Genomic DNA, 26,108 nt, shown 5'->3' with positions numbered 1-26,108 from the left:
TTGTCTACTCTTTACTTTGTCAAAAATAAATAAATCTACTACTACTCAAATTTAGACTGTAATTTTGCCACGTAGTTTCCTCATACAAATGAGCGTTTCTTCATAAAAATAGTTCAGACTTTACCACTGCGTTAATATAAGTTCCGGCTTACGTTGGTCATCAACGTAGGAACACATTGGTCGTCGTGAACCGCGGACCAATCTGCGCGACAAGACACGTGACATTATTACTTCCGCATGCCACGAGCGAAGAAATCCCACACGAACAGCGACCGCAGTCAGGATTCCTCCAGCGCAAAACTGCGCCAGCCAGCTGCTTCAAACTCTAGATGGTCCGCGAACAGCCACGCATTTATCCGTCGTCAAAATAAAAGTATCCTATTCACACGCCAGTTGCGCTATTTTATTTTGAAAATTGAATTAGTGGCCATAGTTGCGTACATTTGTGAACTTGACTCTGGCGCAGGACGTTCCGCTGCGAAGCTCGAACGCAGACAAGCACCGTTGGTCCTTTTTATTATTGTTGTGATTTTGAATGAAACAACACCGCCGGCAATCAGGATTCGCCATTACAGGGAAAAAAAAGCGAGACCTTGCCTGATCTTGAGGGATTTATTTACAAATAGACGTTGCTCATTTGATTGGTGTAGAGAGATCAGATTGACGATCAGGTGCGCCGTAAAACGTGAAGAAACGAGGTTTAAAAAAAAAAAGGACTATGGTGACCATACAGATGTGCCAACGCAAATATGAGTGTCCACGTCTGCCTCCACATCTTTGAGGGAGAAAATCTTGCTGCGCACCTTCAAAGAAGCTGGACTCTGAATCAGCTTCATTTTTTAATTTAATTACTCTCGGCAAATTTTAAAGAAATAATCATTTTATAGGCTGTTTTGTCTTCGGGGGAGGATGCTCTTAACCCTGCATGTGATCATGTCGTCAGCGTTTTTCAATCCCAGTTTTGCCTTCAGCTCTCACTTTGACACAGGTAAGGGTCAATCAAACACGACCATTTGGAGGATGCATGCACATTGTCAAGCTCGTGTGTGGCACAGTGCCCTAGTGGTTAGCATGTCTGCCTCACAGTTGAGAGGTTCGGGTTTGAGTCTTGGCTCAGACCCTTCATGTGTGCAGTTGACACTTTCCGTGTCCTCTGGCTTCCTCTCACATCCAATAAACATGCATGTAAGATTAACTCAGCAAATCGTCTATAGAATGTCTGAATGCTTGTTCGTCTATATGCGACCCGTAATTGGCTGGTGGCCGGTCCTGGGTGTACCCCGCCTCTCGCGCAAAGTCAGCTGGGATAGGCTTACCGTGACCCTGATGCGGACAAGCACTATAGAAAATGGATGGCCACTGTGTCAGTCCTCAAGGAGGTTTAACACAGAGTCTGATACTTTGTAGATGGATGGCATCTAGATGACAAGTTGACTGTGTTGTACTACAAAACGTCCTCGCAAGACACAAATGCAGTGCCAAGCATGCGAAACGTATATGCTTGGTGTTTGTGTGCTGTGTGTGATGGACCCTGAAAGTGCTGCAGAATAAAAGTGTAAACAGGACAGAGAGCGAGTCCCTGCACTGTGTGGGCCAAGTGTGCTGAGCATACAAATGGCGGCCAGAGCGGTGCCGCTTCAAGTTTCGAGCTTCTATCTGACACCCTCACTGTGTTAACTCTCATGTTGTCACTATAAAAAATATGATAACAGTGGACAATAAGTCATTTAAACACCCTGTCTACTCAATGAAATAACTTGAAACTGATGAAATGTATCTAATGGCAATCTGGCATTGATTTATTTCTGTGGCCGAACCGAAATCATAAAAAAAATAAGTGGCCCTAAAAAAATAAAATTTAAAAAGTGTACCAAACCACAGATGTCAACACTTTGTAATATTTGAAAGATTCATACTGTATCTTACATACCGCATTGTTCAAGTTGGTATTACACTCTAAATTGCTATCGTTGTTGTATGTGAACAGCCACACCATTCCAATATAATGCTCCTTTGCAAATTTAACACGCTAAAAAAAAATGCAAATGTATCCGTCATTTATGTTGCCTAGACTTTCTCTTAGATGGCTTTGGTACATCTGGGTGTTAGTTTGCCAACGTTTGCGAGCGTTTGCAAAGCTAGCAAATGTTGATTTCTTTTCAGGGTTTGTTCAAGGTCACGTTTGCCAGACGTTTGCCTAATGTTTTAATGTTTTGTTTTTGTCGCTAGGAAATTTTGAGCATGTTCAAAATGTCCTTGCCACAAGAAAAAACATTCAAATGTTGAGTGGGATATTACAAACAGCTAAAGGTGCATCTGCCATATAAAGCGACGCCTTATCTGAAGCTCCCTGTTGACCATATTTGGCCAATCTGTCTAGGTTTCCTTCCTACTGGTGTCACAAGTATGACTAATTGCCTGGCTGTATGTGAGTCACTGTTTTTACTGGTGTAATACACTGTTTGTGTTCAAATATCCATTGCTTAAAGCATCATAACACCACCAACACACATGCTAATTGTGGGCAATGACGGTTTTCATTATGTGTCAGCATTAGCATGTAGCTAGCGAACCAAAGTACCAAAGGCTAATAATAAGTTGTGTGGATATTTTAAAAACACAATGTGTAATTGTCTTTGTTTTATGTGTAGTTTGACAGCAAGCATTAATTGGGAGTGACAGCGTGAATCCTATTTTATGAAAAAATTGCTCACTATCTGTCAAATTGTTGTTTGTTGTGAAGTGTTGTGAAGTTGAGTCACTATCACTATACAATGCTCATCTCAAGTTTACGTTCGCGAGCCAAAGCAAAAAAGTGAGACGACGGCTGGAATGAACCAATGAGCGAAGAGCGGACGTGACGTCAGAAAAGCGACTCGTCGAAGTCTTTTTTTTTTTTGGGGCGGAGACGGCGTAAAAATCCAACATGGCTACTCGCCGAAGAGAGACAGTAGTGAAGGATTTATGCCGTTGATGCGGGAAAAACTTGAAGAGTGAAGAGTGACGTTGCTCACGCAGACGACATCACGCAAATAGACAAATTTGATTGGCCGGCCTATTTTCGGACAGTTTTAAATCGCTGTCTATGGACGCCTGTCCAGACCCACTTTCTTTTTCAAGAAAGTGGGTATGGCTTGCCAGGCCAGGGAATAATTAGCCAGCTAATGAGACTTCAATGAAACTCCGTCCGTGACACACAACAACAAATGAAGGGAGTTAGCCATCTTCACTTCACTTATTTACAACATCAACATACACAAACGACCTCAGGTTCTATGTTTGGCCTTGGTACGCCAAGGGATTCTGGTTAAAGCATGGCATTTCAAACTCAAAAGGAAAAAAATCCTAGAGTTAGAAGTGTCAGCCAAAATGCATCAGCGTACTCTTTGTAAATGTAAGTTTTAAGCATACTCCGTTTACCGTTTAGATGAAATTGGATTTAATTTTTTTTGGTATTGACGTCTTTATTCTGGAAAACTACCAGGAGTACCAATTTGATCAAATTGATAAGTTCAGTGATGGTGAATTGGAATTTAGAGGGCTAGTCTAATTCTAGCTCTTGCAAGCACTGTAGAAAATGTGGATGGATGGATGTGGACTAGGTCAGTGCTAGTGAAAGCCTGACCAGTGACCTCCCACCACTGCTATGACAAGATTGTCTCGGGTCGACACCGGTGTAGCTTAGGGCTGATTGAGTGAGTATTAAGGAAGTACTTGTCTGCCCACCTCAGAACATTACCTGTGCATGCCTAGGATGGACTAAGAAAAATACACACGCACAATGACATTGCATTACGTAAGCTGTCATCCATATCAGCAGCTCTCCTGCCGCCAGCACCTGGGCCACCGCTGCTTCAGAACCACGGAGAGCTCTCGGAACAAGGGAGGGGCGTGACTAGAAGAGATTTTTTTTTTTTGAAGGGCCAAACAAAATGCTGTCTCCGACCCCCTCCCACCGACTGACTGTTTGATTATTTATGTCCGCATGTGCAACACCAGGCACTTTAGTTACATAAGACTGCCTCTGGGGGGAAGGGGTGGGGGGTTGTGAAGGAAAACGTAGATTGTGGAGTAGAGGGGGGAAGCCATTTATTATTTCTTGTCTGCGCCATGTGACAACCTGGGTTTGTATCGCGGTGTACTGTTTTATTCAATTTTGTGTTAGGCTGCCCTGTAGTGCTACATTATTTCTTGAAGTTGGATTCAGCTGTGGTGGGCACAGTTGACGAGTGGTTAGCACAGCTACCAAGTGTGGATTTTCTATGGATTTTTACATTGTACTGTACTTCCTTACTGCAATGCCCTCACATTATCGCAAAATAAGATGTAATGTTACAAGATTTTTAATTTGCAAACGTCACGTGGCCAAATCCAGAAAACAGGTGAGCCATGACATTTGCAATGCGAGCCCGAGGGCACTTTGACATCAATTGGTGGAATATCAAAATGGCTGTGCCCTTAAATGGATTAAATAATCTGCTTTATTTTTATTCGACAAATCGTCGCTGTTATGTGAAAAACACTTATGACAATCACCCCCCCCCCCCCACACACACATTTTTCATGTTTTTGAGATGTCTGCATTTAGTTTAATCCCAAAATCCAAATTTTTTTTTTAAATGACAAAAATGGACATAAGTGTTTTTCACATAGCAGTGAACAAATGCAATATTAATAAGAATACTGTAGCGTGACTTGTTGGCATATGTAGAACATATTACTGCAAAGAACATTTTTGACTTGACTTCCACTTCATAGCCAGTCCTGTGGTTCCACTCTATTTCCATGTCTGGTTCCACTCTATTTCCATGTCTACCATGGAAACAGGCTGCACGTCTAGCAATATGCTGGTGAGGCGCCTATTGGCCTCATATGACGTCCTTTTGCTGATATCCGCCGCACTAATAATGCGGAAGCCAGTCCGAGGATAAACCTTCTCTCATCCATCCAGCTGCCAATGAGATAAACAGCAAGCAGCTTTTTGTTGCCTGTGTGCATAAAAACAATGGCAGCGGGACTCGTTTGCGCCGCATTCTAATTTCCCAATTCAGCACATTTGGGCAGCCTGGGCAACGGACTGTTTAGTAACATTTTGAATTGGAGGCACGGCCTTGGAGCGGATCTTGATATGCTGCGCATCGGACGAGTCGGAAGCTGGTGAGGGCGAGGGAACGTGACAGACCGGTAATCGCATCCACGCCGGCTCGCCCTCCCAGTTAATGAGCATTATTATGGCTCGGCATCAAATTGCCATCTGCGGTCGTTCACACATAGCATGACAGGAGCACACTGGGGGGACGTTGAGATGTCGTTAATTGAGTTTCCGTCTTCCCCCTGCAAGTCAGGGACGTAATTCAGGATTAGCTCGCACACACAATGCTGAAATGCTGTCTTTCGCACAAATGACAGTTTTTCACTCACATACACGTGTATCCTCAGTGTGGTACGAGTACTACATGTCAGAGCTATATATAGAGAGTTTGGCCATCGATAACAAGATGGCGTCCGTATGTCATGTGACCAGCAGTTGATCAATCACGCTGTGATTGGTCACACTGTGATTGGTCAACTGTTGGCTCTGCGACTACTGGCACATGGGCTCCCTCTAGTGGTACATAAAGAATCACTAAATTAAATGTTTAAACTGAGCATAATGTTACTGTAGCTTCAATTTTCTTTAACCCAATACACCATATTCGTTGTGTGTGAGAGCATTTGAGTAGTGTGCATGAGAGTATTCCAATAAGGCAAAAGTGTTTCACTTGTGTATGAAAAAAAAAATCACTTGCATGGCTGAGAGTGAGGACATTTCAATAATAGCGTCTAGTGTACGCGAAAACGTTTCACTTGTGAATGTGAGTGGAAAAAAAATGTCACTTGTGTGTATGATAGCATTCCAGTAGTGTGTGTGAGAGTTAATCTTTAATTATGTCCCTGACTGCCCCTCCAATGTCAGCCTCCTCCCGCCAGGGATGGACGGGCACGTTGATGTAAATGATGACAACGTGCATGTTCACAAGCTCGTCACCTCATGATGCCGCATGGCGCTCAATCAAAACACTTGTCAGCACTCAGGAACTTCATACAGCCACTGACACACATTGCTTGCTGGCTCTCTCTCAAGTGCAGCTTTACACCACAGGCGACATGTGGCGATTTTCATATTGTACCATGATAGTCAGATGAGGACAAAACAGTATGAAAATAGTACTAAAAAAAAGAAAAAAGGAAGGTGTAATGTGAGAATTATTTTTTTCAAGAATAAAATCTTTACATCATAACTATTTAATATTAGTTGGAATTTACAAGAATGTGTTTTTGTTTTAAAAAAAATGGCAACATTAGAAGGCGATTTTCATATTGTACCATGATAGTCAGATGAGGATGGAAGCCAATTCCCGGCAGTAAAAAAAAAAAAAAAAGTAGTTTTTTTCCCTTCGTTATCAGAGGCGCGTTTCCGCCAGTGGGATTTTTTTCCCCCCCAAGACCATTTCCGCCACGTTTTTTTTCTTTTCGGAGGCCGTAAAACAGTATGAAAATAGTACCAAAAAAAAAAAAAAAGCTGTGATGTTGTGAGACAAAATCTTATTTAATATTAGTGTGAATATTACAAAAAAAATTTTTTTTTTAATAAAATGGCAACATTAGGAGGAGGAAAAGGTGTAATTTGGCGAGAATTATAATAATAATAAAAAATCATGTTACGAGGAAGCAATTGTAATATAAGACTAATACAGTCAGAATATTATAAGGATAATATATATTTTTAAGTCACACAAGTAGGAGTAAAAAAAATACTGTACACAATTGCAAGAACAAAATTTATTTTTTTGTTTGTTTTAAAAGTCCTTACTTGATAAGGATGAAGTCAAAATATCATGAAAATAACATACCAGTATGTTAACGTTTAGAGAGTCTTTACATGGAGAGTCATTCAGCAAAGTTCAAGGGACCAATAGGCAGTTAGCTCATTGGTTAGAGCAGACGACTAGTGTGCGGGAGACCAGTGTTTGTGCTCTAGTTGGCACAGATTTTTCCCAATTTCACTGTATACCTGTTGTACAATGACAATACCGTAACATCATTCTATTCTAAATAGACAATAAGAATATTTTGTGAAACTTGTGCTAATGTTACAAGAATACATTTAAATTCATTTGAATTCAAGTAGTAACATGACAGTTGAAAAACCAGATATGGATGACATATCACAGGAATCAAAACATCATACAAAGTAGTTTTTTGGTCCATGCTGTTTTATGGGGCCTAGGAGACGCCCACATGAGCAAATGCAAAGTCTTCTGTAAGCGTCTGGGTATAACTGTTGGTGGAAAAGAGGCAGATGGAGGCCACTGTTGTGCCCCTGCAGCACTGTCCTCAATGCAAATGCACACTCAGGAACATTTGGGCTCTTTTCTGCTTTGTCAGCATTCTTACGGCATTTCTTGCCATCTACACGTGTCGACACAAAAACAAAAACTTATAAGCCCGACGTTGTCTTGGTGGTTGCCATTTGGCTCACGTTGGTTAACTGCACGTGCATGTGCTTCGCAGACTTGATGCTGCTTGTTGCATGGCAACCGCACGGCCCGCCTCATTGGTCCATGCCTCATTCATGATTCATCAAGAAAATACAATCAAAATGGACATACATGGGCACCACATTCTGTGCTTGACTGCTTTCTCCCTCAACTTTGTAAATGTGTTTTTTTAATGTGAAATCGTAACATACAATAAATATAGTGGATATGAAAAGTCGACACCAGGGTCGGCCCTAGGTGATTTGGTGCTCTAGGCGAAAGTGTAGATTTTAGCCCCCCCCCTGCCCCGAACCACTACAAGTAATACAAATAAATAAAGTACAGTGTAATACAACGGTTTAGTGCAATTTGTGCTGACATTATTAACTACAAAATGTTTTCAAACTGTGTACAATATATTTGTGTAGGATACGTATAAAAAGTAATAAAAATAATGAGGTCAATGACGGACGCTCATTTTGTTAACAATTGACGGGAAACTTCGAAAAATTGATGAAAATTAATGCTATTTTGACTGTTTTTATAGACAATTCTGATTGATTGACATACATGCCTCTACCCTGGGCCCGTTTTTCCTCCTCCTTTCGCCGCTTTCTTAATGCAGTACCTGAGGGCTTGGACCTTTTCATTGTAAAGGTTTTTTATGTAGAGACAACAACATAGGCGAGCCATCCACCTATCAATAGCGCTAACACTCTGAGATGATGATGCGCGACCCCTCCTCCTACCTTTCACTGTAAACAGCAGCAGCAGAAGGTCAGATTCAGGGTGCCAGGTCATGATCTCATATTTATTTGGATTAAATAAAATTAATTATTCTATAAAATATATATGCGGTATAATATAACATATATAAATCATGTAATGTAATAATGTAAAATAAATAAAATCTATATACTCTATAACATTTTGTAGCATCCTCGGTGGTCTCTCCAACTGATGGTTCACAACTTTTATTAAACCTTCCTTTGTGTGAACACACTGTAAGAGCTACAATAGAAATAAACAAAAATTGCCATTAATAACTCAAATGGTATGTTTTGTGTATCCTTTTACCGTATTCAAGCCATATACAAGGGTGACCAGATTTCCATTTCCAAAAAAAGAGGACACTTGCCCTGGCCTTGAAATTGTGGTACCAGTCGCAGTTACACAGTGTACTTCACCTTCTATTAGTCACGCAATGCCAACCGGACGGCCCAATAGGACGTAAGAAAATGCTCTATCCTCCCAAAAGAGGACACATTTAGTCACCCTACCATATACTATCAATTAATTGCCCTAAATGATTACCTTTTATAACCTTGACAATCTCTTGAGTACAATTTATATTGTAAATAAACATTTTAACCTTGCCTATTGCCTTTATAAATACCTTACAACATCAATAAACCGTACAGAAATACAGATTCTTAGTCAATAAAACAGAATCTTGAGCAATAGCATTGCTAAATATTTACCAAGGAGCGTTAGCACACTCCAGTGGACGAAAACGGTAACGTTTTACTATGCAGTAAATTACACAATGAACATGAAATATAGCAACATTAGTTAAACAATGAAACATTGCTCCAATACGAACCTCGTTCCCTTCTCAGCCAGGTGCTAAAGAATCGTTCACTGAATTAGTTGTTAACTTCAGTTTTCTTTGATTTCCTGTGGCGCTCACACGTCTTCTCTGCACTTGGAAGACAGCGCTACTAAGTATGTTGGTTACTTACGTCAGTTCCTACCGGTTTATGAAACCTTTTCCTGTATCCTTCAAAATAAAAGTATCAACTATATTATAAGAGCACAATAAAACAACGCAATTCTGCAATACAAAAATGCAAAAACAAAAATAATAGCAGAATCATTTACATATTTTATTTGAGAAAACCTGAGGGGGGGAAATCTTTTTTATGTTTTGTTTTTGTTTTTGCCCTGCAATTTGGCGCCCCCTCCACTAGATGGCGCCCTAGGCGACCACCTAGTTTGCCCTGGTCTACACACTCTTGTTAGATAGGCAGGTTTTTGTGATGAGACCAACATAAGTCATGTCCAATGAATGAACGAACCAATCACATTCAAACTCACCTTTAATGGGTGTCAGCACACACCTGGCGCTGTCAAGAGTGCCTCTGAAGTTCAGCTGTTCCAGTAGGCTTTCACATTGTGTACTGTATGCTGGCTATATTGTTGATAGTGTTCTTATCGTGGTCATTTCTGTGGTGCCAACAAAGAGCTTTCTTCTCATCGTAGAAAGGATGTTTGAGAGTCAATTATTGATGGAGGACATTGTATGACATTCTTTAAATGGTACAAAAAAGAATTGCGATTTGAAAGAATATCTAAAGAAGGACTTAAAAGGAGCGTTCTCTGAGTCCTATTAATAGAATTCTGTTGGAAAGAACTGGAAGATTTGAGGAAATAATTTTGCCTTATCCTAATATACATAGTGTTATTTATTACCTAAAAATAGATTAGATTATGACATAACACTAAATGATAATAATAATAAAATATAACGTAAAACATAAAAAAGGCGTAATATTAAAACATTCTTTATTTTCAAGAAAACCGTGGCAACAAGACAAAGAAAATAAGAAAGAATAAAAAGTCATAATACTGACTTTTTAATATATTTTTCAAGAAATCAGTGGTAAAATGACAAATATATATTTTTAAATGAATTCATAAAATTCCCCAACATTTTATTTTTCAAGAAAAGTGATAACATTCCGTGTTGACAAAAATGGGATATTTTGTTGGAGTGTTATGAGGATAAAGTTACATAGCCTGTATATTGTTGTTTTTAACTAAACTTAACAATGGTGGTGGTCACGTCTGTTCATCAACTTGTTGCTAGGCAGAATTCTCTAAGCTCAAAGCATGGCCGAGTAAAAAAAGAAAAGAAAAAAAAAGGCAGTCACAATTGCTCCATTACCAATCTAAAAGGATGACAGGCTCATAAAAATACGTTCATTTTGCAAATTAGCTCTGTATTAACAATAAAAGACATTTGTGAAAGAAAAAAAAGCTCTGCCCTTTCTACACACGATGAGGACTTCCACATTTTTCCACAAGCATTCCAAACTCATTTAGAGCTTCCCTGCATGCCATTAATTCCGAGGAAGTCAATTATTCCTGTCATGAAAGCTAATGGCTTGTGTGTTAAAATACTGCCAGTGAAAAGCAACACGGGGATGCCACTTCCAAGCACACACTTGAAACACAGGACAGGAACAAAACGTGCTCCTCTGCATAAAATGTGGCTATTTGAATAACTATGAGTGCTTTAATTGTGATGTTAAACGTAAAGGTGGTGAAATATGAGCCAGAAGCAATGACGTTTTGCATTGTGAGTAGTTTAGTACGTGTGCACCATTAAGCAAGGCACCCTCTTGATATTCCAGCATTTAATGTCTGCCCTCCACAGGCTGTACTGTACCAGATGCATTCTGGGATAGCTCCACGCCATCGCAATTTAGGCGCAGGCCACATTAAATGGAGCCAACATTGTAGGCTCAATGGAGTGGGTGGTCGAGGAGCCAGTGGACATTCACACGCACAGACAATGCACATGAGATTGGGAAATGGAGGGGAGGGGGAAAAAAAAGGGTGAGCCAAGCTGCGATGCGCCGTAAAAGCCAATCAAACTAATATCCCGCCCGCCCCCTACCAGGCCGGGAAGGTTGTTACCATGACAACGTGTTGTGGCTCAGTGCCCACACATACACGGTGCAATACTTCCTCAAGCGGCTTTGAAGCATTTTCTGCTGCAATGGAGTTCCCGTGACTATGAGATTTAGCAATGAAATGGAATTGAGCGTGTGTGTATATATATATATTAGGGATGCACAATAATGCTATCTTCAACCGATACCGATAAACCAGTCATTTAGAAAGTGCCGATGTCGATAACCGATAAGTAAGCTGATAATTATTTGCTAAATTAACTTGAATACAAATATACTTTATAGTCTTTCAATAAGTCTAACACGTTAAATACATTGTGTTAAGCACAATGAAGCTGAATTTTATTGATATCTCTGCTTCAAAGACAACCAGTTACTCATTTTGAGTTTGCCATGTTTAAAAAATGCAACAAAAAAACTGCAATGGTAACAATTTGGGGAGACACAGCAAAAAAAGCCCACACTGGCGACTACCATGTCACCATGATACATCTTCTGTGAACATGAGGTCGCGCACATTATGACATCACAAATATGCGACACAACCATAGTAGAGGGGAAGGGTTGAGGAGTTGGGCACAACTTGAGCCACAAACACAACAGGTGGACCAACGTGGCATGTCTATTATTATCGGCGGATTTCTTTATTATCTGGTTTATCTGTATGATGTCAAATTGTTTGATAATTGCCGATAATTATCGGCAGATTTCTTTATGATCTGTTTGACGTCAAATTGGTCGATATACTCACTTTTGTTGTCAGGGGGTTATTTTGAGGGAACAATAAATTTACACTCTTATATCAGCTGTACACTGACTACCACTGTACTACACCCCTCCTCCGTTGATAAATATTAATCGTCACATGTCGCCGGTCGCCTTGCGTGCTCCCTCCCCCCGGCGACGAACGACGAATAATATTCGCTGGAGGTTGAAATTTTGTTCCCAGTCCGTCTCTGTTGTCGAGACGAGGTAATAGCTGGCCTTCCGCTGCGTCACTTGTCAAAAACAAATCCAGTTTTGAGAATGGATGGATCACTTTGATTGTAGTACCCTTTGGAGCAGTGGGACGACCATCAAACTTCTCAAACTGAACTGCAGTTGGATGGAAAACCTTTTTTGTCAGGTAGAAATGTTGCACTACTGATCCAATGTCAGTTGGAATGCTGACAAAAACTGTCAAATGTTGATTGCCTCTGTTTGAATGATCTCCGAATGCATCGTGACTTTTCGGTATACAGTTTACAGTATGCAAACTAAAAGACTAAAAATGGCAGTATAGGCACGACAAGTATAAACTGTTGCTGCACACGTTTCCCTGCGCCCAGCAGGCAATGCGGGGCAATTCCGTTCAACGTAATGAGCCACTAACTCATTTTAAACCATTAACCGTTACGGAGAAATCGATACGCTGCTATGTATCTCCAGAGGGCTTCCTTCCTAATGAAATGGAGGCTAACACTACAAGCTGCTGACTGCTGCCGTAATGACCTCAAAGACATTTGTGTTGCAAAACATCACGCATGTCAATGCGGAGACATTTCGACGAGGGATGGCCATTAGAATAGATTCAATGATTGTACCAGTGAGCCAGTAAACGGCTTCAATACTCAATTAGACGTTTTTTTCCCCATTTTTTATTATACTTGTGTTGGCTTGCGGATATAGAACTCTATACCTCGTGATTTGGACTTTCTGTGTTTATTGTTGAACATTGCACATACACACAAACATGGTTGTGCACATTGATAGTGTTAAAAAATGGTTTGATTATAATAAGTTATCATTAAATGAAAAAAAGACAAAATTCATGGTGTTTAGTGGTATGCAACTCAGTAGGGAAATACAATGAAATTTAAATGGTATAGAAATTGAGCAAGTCACTGAAGCAACATTTTTGGGTGTGATTATTGATAATAAACTGTGTTGGAAATCACAGATAGAATATACGAAACGGAGATTGGCAAAATCAGTGGCTGTTCTTTATAAAGTCAAGGATTTTCTAAATAAGAAAGGCCTCCACATATTGTATTTTTTACCTACTTTAACTCACATGTCATATTGTGCTGAAATTTGGGGCAATGTGTATAAAACAAATATAGACCCAATTGTTAAATTACAGAAAAAAACAATTAGAATAATAAATAAGGTTGGTTACAGGGAAACAACTAATCAGTTATTTATAGGATCGGGTATCTTGAAATTTATGGATATTGTGTACTTAAAAACAATGGAAACACTTTTTCGCGTAGTAAATAATAGCTTACCTCTTTGTATATATAAAAAACACACGAAAAAAAGGAATCTACAATTTAAGGGGTTTAATTATGTTTGAAATACGTAAAGTGAGGACTAATGTAAAATACAGATGTGTCTCAGTTTTGAGTGTGAAATTGTGGAATAGTCTTGGTGATGAGCTGAAGCTATAAACTTCCTTATTGGGGTTTAAGAAAAAGATCAAATATAAAATCATTCATGCCTATACTGCCACAGACAAAATGTAAAATATGAAGGCAGTTTGGTGTCCGTGCAGGGATTATTTGCTTTGTTGTATTTTTATGTGACTTTATGTGAAAGTAGAGGACTGTGTTTTGAATTATGTTTGAGTCTTATTGTTTGAGAATGTTTCATTAAGTTATATAGGGGTAGGAGTTAAAAAGTGTTTACTTCTTTCTACTCCTTTTTTTCAAACAGGTTATGTTTTTGTTTGATATGATTTTTATTTTCTTTGAGTATAATTTTTTTCTCTCTCTTGTTTTCTTAAAAAATAAATAAATACAATATGTGTGTTTGAAAAATAAAATTCATTCATTCATTTGTTCAAACACGTGAGTATTCGTATTAACACGCCTACTCCCTATGTTGTCATGTTGTCATGTTGTTTCTGGTTGCGTGTGCAGATGGCGCTCCGTTGAGTGAGCTGTCATGGCCTTCGTCCCTCGCCGTGGTCGTGGTCTCCTTCTCTGGCCTCTTCGCCTTCGTCTTCCTCATGCTGGCCTGCCTCTGCTGCAAGAAGGGAGACGTCGGCTTCAAGGTGAGCTTGCAGCGGAACCTCCAAAGTGGAACACCGGCGTAAAGAGACGTGAACCCATTTATATAAAAGTCAATTAAAGGGGAAGTCAACCCCAAAACATGTTTGTTGACAATAATATGTTCTATGCAGCCCCACTTGTCTAAATATGGTATTCTGGTTAATATTGCGTTACTGGAATATGAGTTAAGTAGCAAAATCCAGCCGTTTTTATTCATCTCAGAGGGCGGCCATTTTGTCCCCTGCATGTTGACTGAAGATTACGTCAATGTTGCTCAGGTCTCAGATAACAGCCAATCACAGCACAGCTTCAGAAAACAGGTGAAGTCTGATTGGTTGTTGCCTGAGCCCTGGGCAACATAGAGAGCCGGACGTTGACGTCACGCGTCCCAAAATGGGCGTTAGCGCAGCCATTTTGGCAGTATAGTAAACGCGTCTGCCACTTTAACAATGATTGACAGCTGTTGTGGACCAGCCGCCACAAAGAAAAAAGGCAAAAAAAGGATCGAGCAATCAATTAGTCGTGTAGATGTAGCTCGATTGTTAAATGAAGGCAAAAGATGTGATCGGGCACTTTGTACATGGTGGCTGAATCAGCAGATGCTAACTTACCACAATCAAATAAGCTCCATAAACATAAAAGAAAAAGGGACAAAAGGGAAGAGAAATGTAAAACAATCAGATCATTGAGTTAAAAGTATTTCCATCCAATGTTTCCTCAAAACAGACGTGTACCTACAATTGCACAATTGAGAATTTGTCAAAGTCGGTCAAATTGAGTTATCCGACTCATCCAGCCGCTGCATAAATTTGAACAGCAAATGTCTTTGCAGTGCCTCACAGGTAGGAATATGAGCAATGACAAATAACTGACTTGCACTGTACCATCTCGGCACCCTCAGCAGTAGCCCAAAGGTATCATTAAAGGCCATAGTGAGTCTGCGTATGGTGCATCGCTTATACTCCCTCCACAGGGGAGCCGTGTACGGTGGAGTGCAGTAGGTTTTAAAAAGGGCACACTTCACATGAGGTGAACACATACCAAATGTGCGCATCAACATGTTCGCCTGGGCTTACAGTTTACAATATTGTCTCTGAATGTCTGTGTCATCCCGCCAGTCATCAGTTAGAAAATGTCCTAGGTACTTGACTTCACAAGCATGTATGAGAGACTTTCCACATAAATAAAATACAGGAAATACATCTGTTTCGTTGTTTGTGCTGCTACGGTTTCATAGATATCACACAGTTGAATTAATAACTGACACACACCATAAAGAAGACTTTTACAGCATAAATGACAGCGGCCATGGCCCAATTAGCATCTGCCAAGTTGCTAACGGACCTAAATAACACTGCCAAGACTTGCATGAAACTGCTAACTTCAATAGCATTTGGGGAAATAAATCCGGATCGTACAAACTTGTAAAGCCTTTGTATGATCAGATTTGAAAGCACTCACAGGTGTAAGAGAGGGGGTAATTCCAGCTTTCAATTCCGTAGCAGCGTTGCAGAGTTGAAAACCCGCCCACTCCTGACACTTCATCGGCAATCCAACATGTCCACCTTGCACATCTATATCATGTCCTTTTTATCAAAGTGACTGTCAATGCTCGTGGGCAGAAAGTTAAACGCTAGTTTTAGCCCTCCTTGTCATTGTAGTCCAATAACACGGCACCGCTACTTTCCTGCCACGAGGGTCGTGTTTCGAGAAATAGTTATGTGACGTCCAGATCTCTATTGATGTCATCTTCAGTCGACTGCAAGTGGCAAAATGGCCGCCCCCTGAGATGGATAAAAACAGCTGGATTTTGCTTCATAACACCATCCATCCATCCACCCATCCATCCATCCATCCATCCATCCATCCACCCATCCATCCATCCATCCATCCATCCATCCATCCATCCATCCATCCATCCATCCATTTTCTTAACCGCTTATGGCCTAGATACACCAATCCAATGTCGGCCAAATGTGACCGATGCGAGAAGTAATTCCCCTCCATATTATCATTATTCTTAAAGGCAACTGGAAACCTCTTTACAGGGGCGGGATATAAAAGCGTAAACAAATGCATTTTTTTCTCACGATGTTTTCTCACGTGAATGAAACCCTCCGGCTTTTTGCACAGTATTGTCTAATGCTGTCATTGTCAACCCTCCAGTGTTAATTTTGACAAGAAATTTTAATTTAGTTTTTGTTATTGTCTTTTGACTATAATTAATTAAAGTTTTAGTCATAATTTATTCATCTGATTGTATTCGAGTTTTAATCCAATTTTAGTCGACGAAAATAAAAAGCAATTTTAGTTGACGAAAAAAAGCAATTTTAGTCGACGGCATTGACAGTTTAGTCGATATTTCCTTTAGCATACATTTAAACTTTTATACAGAAAATTATAACACACCTATTTGTAACTGTAGTTTAACATGCAAGGCACATTTAATACAACGGTGTCTTTATTGATTGTTTCAATGAAACATGTTGAACTGACAATAATATAACTTAGTTTTCACCTAGATAAAAAAGTGCATAATTGAGATAAATCTTACTGCTGCACTTATGAATGTAAACATGTTTGAACATTAAATAAAGTGCAGTGAACCGTTTCTGAGTGGTTCTTTTCTCCAACCCGCTTTTTATTGCTTCTGATTGGATGGTGTAAATTTTCATCACTGTGTTGTTTTCATTTTCGTTTGTCATTGACGAAAATGCCAGTAAACTTTAATTATCGTTATTGTCTCAATGAGTTGCTTCTATTTTAGTTTTGTCTAATTTTCATCTGAAAAAAAAAAATTGTGATGAAAATTATGACGAAATTTTTTCGGCAACAGAATTATCACTGCAACCCTCACTCTTGTGATTGTACGAAGATTAAAGCAGCGCTATGGAACTTTCAGTTTATGTTGATTATGGGGACACCATATGGACAAAAGCGGTAATGTTTTGCCTGAAGGAAGACCACATTTCCCATAAGGACAAGCGTATTGTGTTGTTTTTGAGCTCACGCCAGCGAGCATTGACATTCAAATTTACATCAGCCTTTGTAACGAATGGGGAAAGGGGGAAGTGACGTATGCCATAAAGCAGTCAGCACATTTGTAGTTTTTTTTGTGTGTGGCAGTGTTCCTACCAGCCTCCTCAAAGTTGCTTAATGCCAGTAAAAATTATACAGACCCCCTCAAGCCATGGCAAAGGTAACATTCAACCCGTTTGAAGAGTTATGAAAATATTCTGAGTGGTAGCGTTTCCTTTTGGTGTTGTCTTAAGTATTGGATTGTAATAAGTATTGCTGTTAATTAATAAAGGTTGAGAAGACGACATAATAATATGCTCAGTTTTGGTTAACACTGCCAAAGAAGCAATACTTTAAAAGGGGTTTCTATTATTTTGCTTACCTTAGAATCATTATAAGACGATATAGTATTTGATGCGGCTATAAAATGAAAAAAAAAAAAAAAGATACTCTATTGTTATTATTATATTCACTTGAGGAAAAATTCAATAGATAGAAACAAATTAAAAATTGATTTTAAAAGTCATTTATTGATCCCCAGAGAGTAGTAAATTCAATGAATACAAATTTAATAAAAATCAGATGATAATCCTTTATTGATTCTGAAGTGTATATTCAATACATAAAAATAAACATTCAAATTATATAAAATAATCCTGTTTTGATTCCAACAGGGAATATTTAGTAAATAAAAATATAATTTAGATGAGAGCTAATCATTTATTGATCATTGAGTTTAAATGTAATAAATAAAACTACAAAAAACCCAATTAGATAAGATAATGATTTATTCATCACGACGGTCGGGCACGGTGCTACGCCGGGGCTGGGGGGTGCTCTAGCCCTGTCAGAAATCTATGCAGCCCAGTTAAGTCAAGTCGCCCATTAGCATTGCATTGGACATTTTTATTCATTTAATTTAAAGGGCAACTTTTTACTGCTCCCTGAGGGTAAATTCAATAAATAAAAAAGGAGCTAAAACCAAAAATGATCCTAACTTCTAGTGCTTCTAATTCTTCTAGTTTCAAAACACACGTAATGTAACCATCCCACAAGCAGATTGATAGGGAAAAGGTGCGCTTGCATTCGTGTATGACCCACTGCCGGTAGAGTCCAAAAGAACTCAGCATTCTCCTCTGTAAGGCAAGCCAGAAAATGAAGTGCTCCTTTAAAACGAAAGGCTCTCCTGGGGGCTGCAAGTGAGGCTGACTGACTCACAGCCAGGTTCCCCCGCTCTCACCATCATGCCCGCCGGAGAGTGGCAGATGGTTTGGAACGGCCAACTGAGAAACAAAACTAATTGCTATGCAAAGACACACAAATATCTCAGAAGAACAGTATTTGTCGCTCCTGCTTTTGAGAAGTTCGCATGAAGTCCAAAAGTTGCTGCGTCGAGAGATTATCCAAAATACTACAATAAATGCAGACATTGTGCATTTTCAGCTCAACAAAGTAGCACAGAAAGGCCACTTTTACTTCCCTCTGCTGGAGACAGTGGAGCATGACAGTGATGCTTAATAGCTTACACTACGGTAGGGGAGGCGGAGAACTTTACCCATCTATGGAAAAAGCTTCATAACTCTATTTAGAATAGATGATGATTTAATTTAAATGTACTGAGCTATAGTTAAATAAATAAATAAATACTACATAAATGTTCCTAGAGTAAAAAAACCAAAAACACTTGAAGATTAAGACAAAATATTGATTTTAATTCAGTTTTGTAATAAAGGGATGGAAATGATTTTTCTATCCAATTCATTCATTAATAATAATAAAAAAGACAATTCAAATAATCGTTTGCTGAAGCCCTCGTGAACAGTTTGGACACATTTAGTGATTCTTTCATGTATCACTAGAGGGAGCTCACATTCCACTCTTTAAGAATCCCTGTGCATATTTCGTAAGTTTTGGGTTCGAGTTTTCCGGCTTTCTATAAAATTTCAAAAAGATGCATGCATGTACGGAAACGTATTGAATTTACTTGAAGAAAAAACAACAACCTCGTTTTTCTGACTAATTTTTTGGGGGAGTTGTTTTTTTTTTGTATATTTTTTTTTTGTTTTCTGTTTTTCTGAATATGTTTGTCTGTTTTACTGATTTTTTTTTTCTGTCAAAAAATATTCCGAAAAACAGGGGGGAAAAATATACAAAAAAACAGGAAAAATTATTAAGACATTAATTAAATTAACTAAATAAATCATAAAAGTTTTTTGTTTTGTTTTTACCTCAAGTGACTTGTTGCAGACTAGCGGAAGCAGACACTACCTCCATATGCAATAAGATGGTCATGTTTACTTACTGGCTCTCAATAAAGGAATAAATGTGTATGCATTGTGGTTTGTTCTTTAATCTCTGAGGGAAAACCCTTTTTAAAAAAATATTCCAAAAAAACAGAGGAAAATATATATTATTTAAAACAGAAAAAAATAACTCAAGAAAACAAAACTCCCCCAAAAAATGAAAGCAATACGCTTCCATATGCATGCTATCATTGAAGACTCTTAATTACCCATAGACGTGACTGAGGAGCTTGAGCATCATATCTAGGCGAGTGGCTTGTACTTGCAGGAGCGCAGCCCAGAGTGTGGAACAAAGCGAGCGCCCGTAAAAACGCTAAAAGCATTTTCACTCGTGGAAGGAATACTTCATACACTAGAGCTCAGGAAGACCTGACGATAGCCCTGCTAGCTTCCACATCAGCTTCAAATGTTACTGCCAACGATAGCTTTCAACATGAGTTTACCACCAACGCAGCTTTGCTTACCTTTATGCCTCAAGTTGAAAATGTTTCAGAGAGTGTAGCGGTGCTTCACTCAACCAATATGCCAAGTTGCAGGCAAAAAAAAATCAATTTACAGCAGGGTTATACAGTCCTACTTTGGGATTTTTCATTTATGAACTAAAATAACCTTGTTGTGGATTATAAATTAACCAACTTGTAATGACACAATTTGCATAATTTGTCTCTCTCAAAGACATCATTTCAGAAGCAGTTGGATGACCCAATTGACCCATTTCTACACAAGCAAATAAGTCAATTTTCCATAATATGTCTCTAATAAGATAAGATAGGACCAACTGTACGGACTCTCTTAACAATAATATATAGACATGCCTCACAAGAAAGCATAACTGTTTGCTGTTAACACAGCCAAACAAGTCAAATGGGGGCAAGCATTAAATATTACAGCAAACGAGAGGCTTCCCTAATCACATTCATCTCATAAACCCCGAACAGTTGGCATTCATTCATAATGAAACGAACATAACCATAAAGTGGTGTCGCTACTCGCTACTGTATGCTTATTCATCAGAATGTCTCCATGCATTGTGCACAATCGGCGTTTGGTACAAAAAAAAGTGCTGACGTAGCGCTGGAGAGAGAGCGCACAAGAAGGACTTGTGCGCATTAATGAGCGCTGATGCACAATGCAACACACACATGACTTATGGGTGCGCATGGGTAGGTGGGCATCGGAACGCCCGCTCACAGTGGCACCATTGTCTCTCACTTAGGCGGTAGCATGACTAATGGCTTGTGTGTGTCTATGTGTGTGTTCACGCCAGGAGTTTGACAACGCTGAGGGCGACGAGTACCAGGCGGACCTGTCGCCTTCCTCCCACAATGGGCCCGAGGTTTACATCCTGCCCCTCACTGAGGTCTCCCTGCCCGTCTCCAAGCAGCCCGGCAGATCCAGTAAGCCAGACCCGCAAAACTATTACCAGCTTCTGGGGTGCCACCACTTGAGAGAGTGAATGGAGATTTGAACTTTATTTTTTATTTGTCTAGAGGTGAGAGCAAAATGTTGAGATAAAAGCACAAGATGGTGGCAGCGGAGGTCACAACCAGAGATGAGTAGAGTAGCCAAAATTTGTACTCATGGAAGAGTAGCATTACTTCAAAAGAATATTACTCAAGTACAAGTTAAATATATATTTATATACTGAGTACTGAGTAACTGAACATAAAGCCTTTTTTAAAAACAATGTCATCAGACAAAACCATCAAATTATGTGCACATTTTGGCTTTTCAAATTATAAAATAAAATAAAAAGAAATACTTTTTTCACAAAATAACACATTAAGGAACAACATACTCATGTTTCCAAATCTGTTTTTCACTGTTTTCACTTCAACAAGCACAGTTATTGTATAAAACAAGGAAATATGGCAGCCTGTGTGCATGTCAGAGTCTATAAAAAAGTAGGGTTTGTGTTGATTAATGTATTAAATCTGAGTGTACACTGAAATTGTGGTCGCAAAATTTTTGTAAATACCCATCCAGAAGAACAATTAGAAACTTGTACTTTTGAGCCTAAAGCTTTTATGTTTATATATGCTATCATTCCTACATTGAACAAAAACAGCTAAACGTTGATATGTTTCCTAACCAGGTCAGGTTTTTCTGGTCATCAGTTACCAAACCTATCTTTACTGTTCATAATTTGTGACACTTTAGTCATGGCTATTGCCAATCCATGCCTCCATAGAACTTGCATAGTGGCCTGTTTGGTTTATGGCACCAGTTAACAAAATGTTTACAAAATAGTCTTAGTCATAATAATCGGAAAATCTGGGATTCTATAACTTAACAAGACAAACACCTGCCTAAATGCAGCAAAAAGGGAATTTAGGTCAAACTTACCGCAGCATGTTTCCTCAGGTTTGATGTTGAGGTTTTTTTATGTGGAAATGTCACTTTGTTTCGGCAGACACGGTAGACACCGCGCTATAGAGCTGCTCTTTGGCACGATGTTAGCCAAACATACTTTGTATATGAGGCCAGGGGTGTTCGTTCTATTTGGTTTCAAATGAGTAAGGGTAGCGTTTCTTCTTCACACATCTACTCAAGTAAATGTAACGGAGTAAATGTAACTCATTACTACCCACCTCTGGTCACAACAAGCAATGAGTTTAGAGGGCTTCATAAAAAACGTATAGAATTAAATGGGAATTATTGTGTACACAACCAAACTACAAAACCTTGCCCTATAAATGACCGCTAGCTTAATGCTAACACACAATGTAAAACACCATAGACGAGTTACAAAACTAGCATTGATTTTGCGGTACTGTACTTCTGAACCTCTAAAAACTTGCATTTGAGTGTAAACGGTAGCAGCACATGCAGACAGAGTATACAATAATACTCACGGGCATATATGCTTTATCCTCTATCTAAAACTATATTTTGAAGCCTAGTGGCAACCATCTTCTTCTTTTTTTTTTATCAAATCTGCACCAGAACAAACATTTCCAAACTGTGACGTGTATATATGGAGGAAAATAAAAGAATGTCCTTGCAACTATTTTAATTCTAACTTGCTAAATTATTTTAAGGATGTGAGCAAGAGAGATGAAACGCAACTAGAATGTACCGAGATTTAAATAAAAAAAGTATCAATATACTGTATTTTTTTGTCATTTATTAATTTAATATTGTCATCATTATTATTTAAAATGAAAATATTTTATGAATATTTGTGACTTTTGTTTGTCTTTTCCAGCTAAAAGACACCCATTCACGAGACAGTAATTGACTTTAACCTAAAATGGAGTCACTTAATGAACACATAGAGATAAACTGTAGGCCCATTGTCTAATTGTTACCATTATAAATCCATTCACTGTAGAGGTTGCACTTTACGTGGGAAGGAATCTGACCCAAAGCCCGCTCTGCATTTTTATGTACTTTAGCTCTTATTGAGTTGATGCATCACGTATAAATTTTTTCATTACATCAACTTATGAGAATATTGAATACCGCATGCAAATTAAATACATCTTACCAAGACCCGCCATTAAACCCATTCATTCACCTCTACATTTGACTTCTCTTTCGGCAACACAATGATGATTAACCATGAATAATTTCACACCGTTTTTTGTTAGTTAGCAGGATTAACAAAAAGTGGATGATAGTTCCTACAGCGAATGAAGGGGACGATTGTCATCAATGACATGATACATTAACAACGTATTGCCTTTCCACACAAATCCGTAGCTTGTGCCTTGTGATTATTCAGTCAATAGTGCATTGACTTTATCTGACATATCTGGTGCAGGAGTAGCCAATGGGGTGTATTGTTGACTACATAGCGAGCCATATCAAGAGTTAAAGATTGGTTCGGGCTGGTTTTCCTCCCGCGTGACTCACCAGCCGTCTGCTTGTGTGCTCGCTTGGAAGGAAGAAGAGCGCCACATGGATGGCCGCTCAGTGTTTCGGGATGTGAGCGGCCTCAGGCTCTTGCACCAATCCCCCTTGTTGTTGCGGCATAGTGCGATCGGTCCAAATGTGGGGATTGATAGGAGGATTATCTTATTTGTTGAGACTGGAATGATATAAAAATGCAGGGCCAACGTTGCGACTAAGGAGATCAGAACGGAATGCAATTATGTGGAAGTGCCAAATTTTATTATTTTATTCAGAATAGAACATGGAGAACAGGTCAAAAGTTTAAACTGAGAAAATGTATCATTTTAAGAGAAAACTATGTTGATTTTAAATTCCATGGTGTCAACAAATCTCCCAAAAGTTGTGACAAGGCCATTTTCACCACTGTGAGGCATCCCCTCTTTTTCTTACAACAGTCTGCAAACGGGGATCGGGGAGACAAGTTTCTCAAGTTTAGAAATACGAATGCTGTCCCATTCTTGTCTAACACGCGTCTCTCTAACTGTTCAACTGTCTTGGGCTTTCTTTTATTGCACCTTCCCCTTTATGATGCGCCAAATGTGCTCTAGAAGTGAAAGAAGTGGACTGCAGGCTGGCCATTTCAATACCCGGCCGGATCCTTTTCCTACGCAACCATGATGTTGTAATTGGTGCTGCATGTGGTCTGACATTGAGAAATGCAAGATCTCCTCTGAAAGTGATGATGCCCGGATGGGAGCATATGTTGTTCTCGAATCCGAATATACCTTTCTGCATTGACGATGCCTTTCCAGATGTGGAAGCTGCCCATGCCACACGCACTCATGCAACCCTATACCATCACAGATGCAGGCCTTTAAACTGAGTGCTGATAACCACTTGGCTTGTCCTTGTCCTCTTTAGTCAGTATGATATAGCGCCCCAGTTTTCCACAAAGAAATTCGAATCGTGATTCGTCTGACCACAAAACAGGGTTCCACTTTGCCACACTCCATTTTGGACCAGAGAAACGCCTGCGCTTCTTGGTCTGCTTTAGAAATGGCTTCTTCTTTGTACTGTGGAGTTTCATCTGGCAACGGCGGCTGGCACGTTGGATTGTGTTCACCCACAATGTTTTCTGGAAGTCTTGCTGAGCCCTTTGTGTGATTTCCCTTACAGTAAGCATTCCTGTTTGCGGTGCAGTGCCGTTGAAGGGCCCGGAAATCACGGGCATCCAGTATGGTTTTTCGGCCTTGACCCTTACACACAGAGATTGTTCCAGATTCTCTGAATCTTTGGATGATGTTATGCACTGTAGATGATGATTAATTACTTCAACCTTTTAGCAATTTTTCGCTGGTAAACACCTTTCTGATATTTCTCCACTATCTTTCTGCGCAACATTGGAGGAATTGGTGATTCTCTACCCATCTTGGCTTCTGAGAAACATTGCCACTCCAAGAAGCTCTTTTTATACTCCAATCAAGTTGCCAATGGACCTCATTAGTGGTAACTGGTCTTCCAGCTGTTTTTTTAATAAGTGCAATTGAATTAGCCTCTTATTGCTACTTGTCCCAACTTTTTTGGAGATTTGTTGGCACCATGAAGTTTATAATCAACATATTTTTCCCTTAAAATTATAGTTTCTCAGTTTAAACCTTTGACCTGTTCTCTATGTTCTATTCTGAATAAAATATTTAAATTTGGCACTTCCACATAATTGCATTCAGTTTTTATTCACAATTTGTATAGTGTCCCAACTTTTTGGCAATTGGGTTTGTATATTTATTACCACATATGCTTATAACAGTAACAGTATCGCCAATGTAGCTACAACTTACATGTCAAATTAAGCTGAACTACTTTTGATTTTAAATTATTTTAAATCAGTTCAAATCAATCACTTGAAATCAATTAAATCAGGGGTTGGAGAAGGGGCAGTAAAACAGGCCAAAATCCAGATATCAGGGGTTGAGGCAGGGCAGGGCACGAGACTAGTTGCATAATCAGTGAGACTTAAATAAATTGGAAAGTGCGGAAAAAAGGTCTTAAATTAAATGGCTAAAATGAAAATATGAATTACAAAACAATTAAATAATAAATTATACTTACTACACTGAGTGCACTTTTCAAGGCACCCAAAGATTATATTTTAAATTACATCCTAATAAGGTTATACAATCCCTATAATGCATATTAAGATGCATACTATATACACCACGTTCCAAATTATTATGCAAGTGATGTTTTTCTCTCATTTTTTTCAAAATAGTCTAGGGCAGGGGTCACCAGCGCTTATGAAGCTGAGTGCTACTGCTTGGCTACTGATTAGCGTAAATGGCCAACAATTTGATACACACTTTTGAAATAAAACATGTGTTCAATTTAGTTTTAATCATATTATTATTATTATTATTATGTTTGAAATAAAAAAGATACAAAATTGGCTAAGCCAACCGCAAAACATTGTTGGCCCCCCCAAAAAAATTCTCAAAATTGGGGTTGGGGGGGCAATTACCAAAGTAATCAATGGAATAATTCAATTCTAAAAAGATTCGTTAGTGACAGCCCTAGTTATTTAGCAATATTTAATGACATACACAAATGTTGATCATGCTTGGGAAACAAATCAATATTAACTTTATTTATATAAAACGTTTGCATTGTTCATATTTTCAAATGATTACTTATAAAATATTCCTA

The 26,108-nt window shown here is 39.0% G+C and overlaps 1 protein-coding gene across 1 annotated transcript in view; it reads left to right on the top strand.

The window, feature by feature from the left end:
* Positions 1 to 451: 451 nt before the first annotated feature.
* aatka (apoptosis-associated tyrosine kinase a) overlaps positions 452 to 26,108 on the top strand; it is a 38,858-nt gene continuing 13,201 nt past the window's right edge. The window contains exons 1-3 of the mRNA XM_086088322.1: positions 452 to 988; positions 14,119 to 14,252; positions 20,839 to 20,968. Of these exons, the coding sequence (XP_085944448.1) occupies positions 910 to 988; positions 14,119 to 14,252; positions 20,839 to 20,968 (343 nt within the window). The 5' untranslated portion in view covers positions 452 to 909. The remainder of the gene's footprint in view (positions 989 to 14,118; positions 14,253 to 20,838; positions 20,969 to 26,108) is intronic.

The sequence above is a fragment of the Leptonotus elevatus genome, chromosome 1 (genome assembly GCF_054856555.1).
Source record: "Leptonotus elevatus isolate MCC_2025b chromosome 1, RoL_Lele_1.0, whole genome shotgun sequence".
Classification (NCBI taxonomy): Eukaryota; Metazoa; Chordata; class Actinopteri; order Syngnathiformes; family Syngnathidae; genus Leptonotus; species Leptonotus elevatus.
The sequence above is the reverse complement of the archived record's forward strand: the minus strand, read 5'-3'. Positions and strand labels throughout refer to the sequence as shown.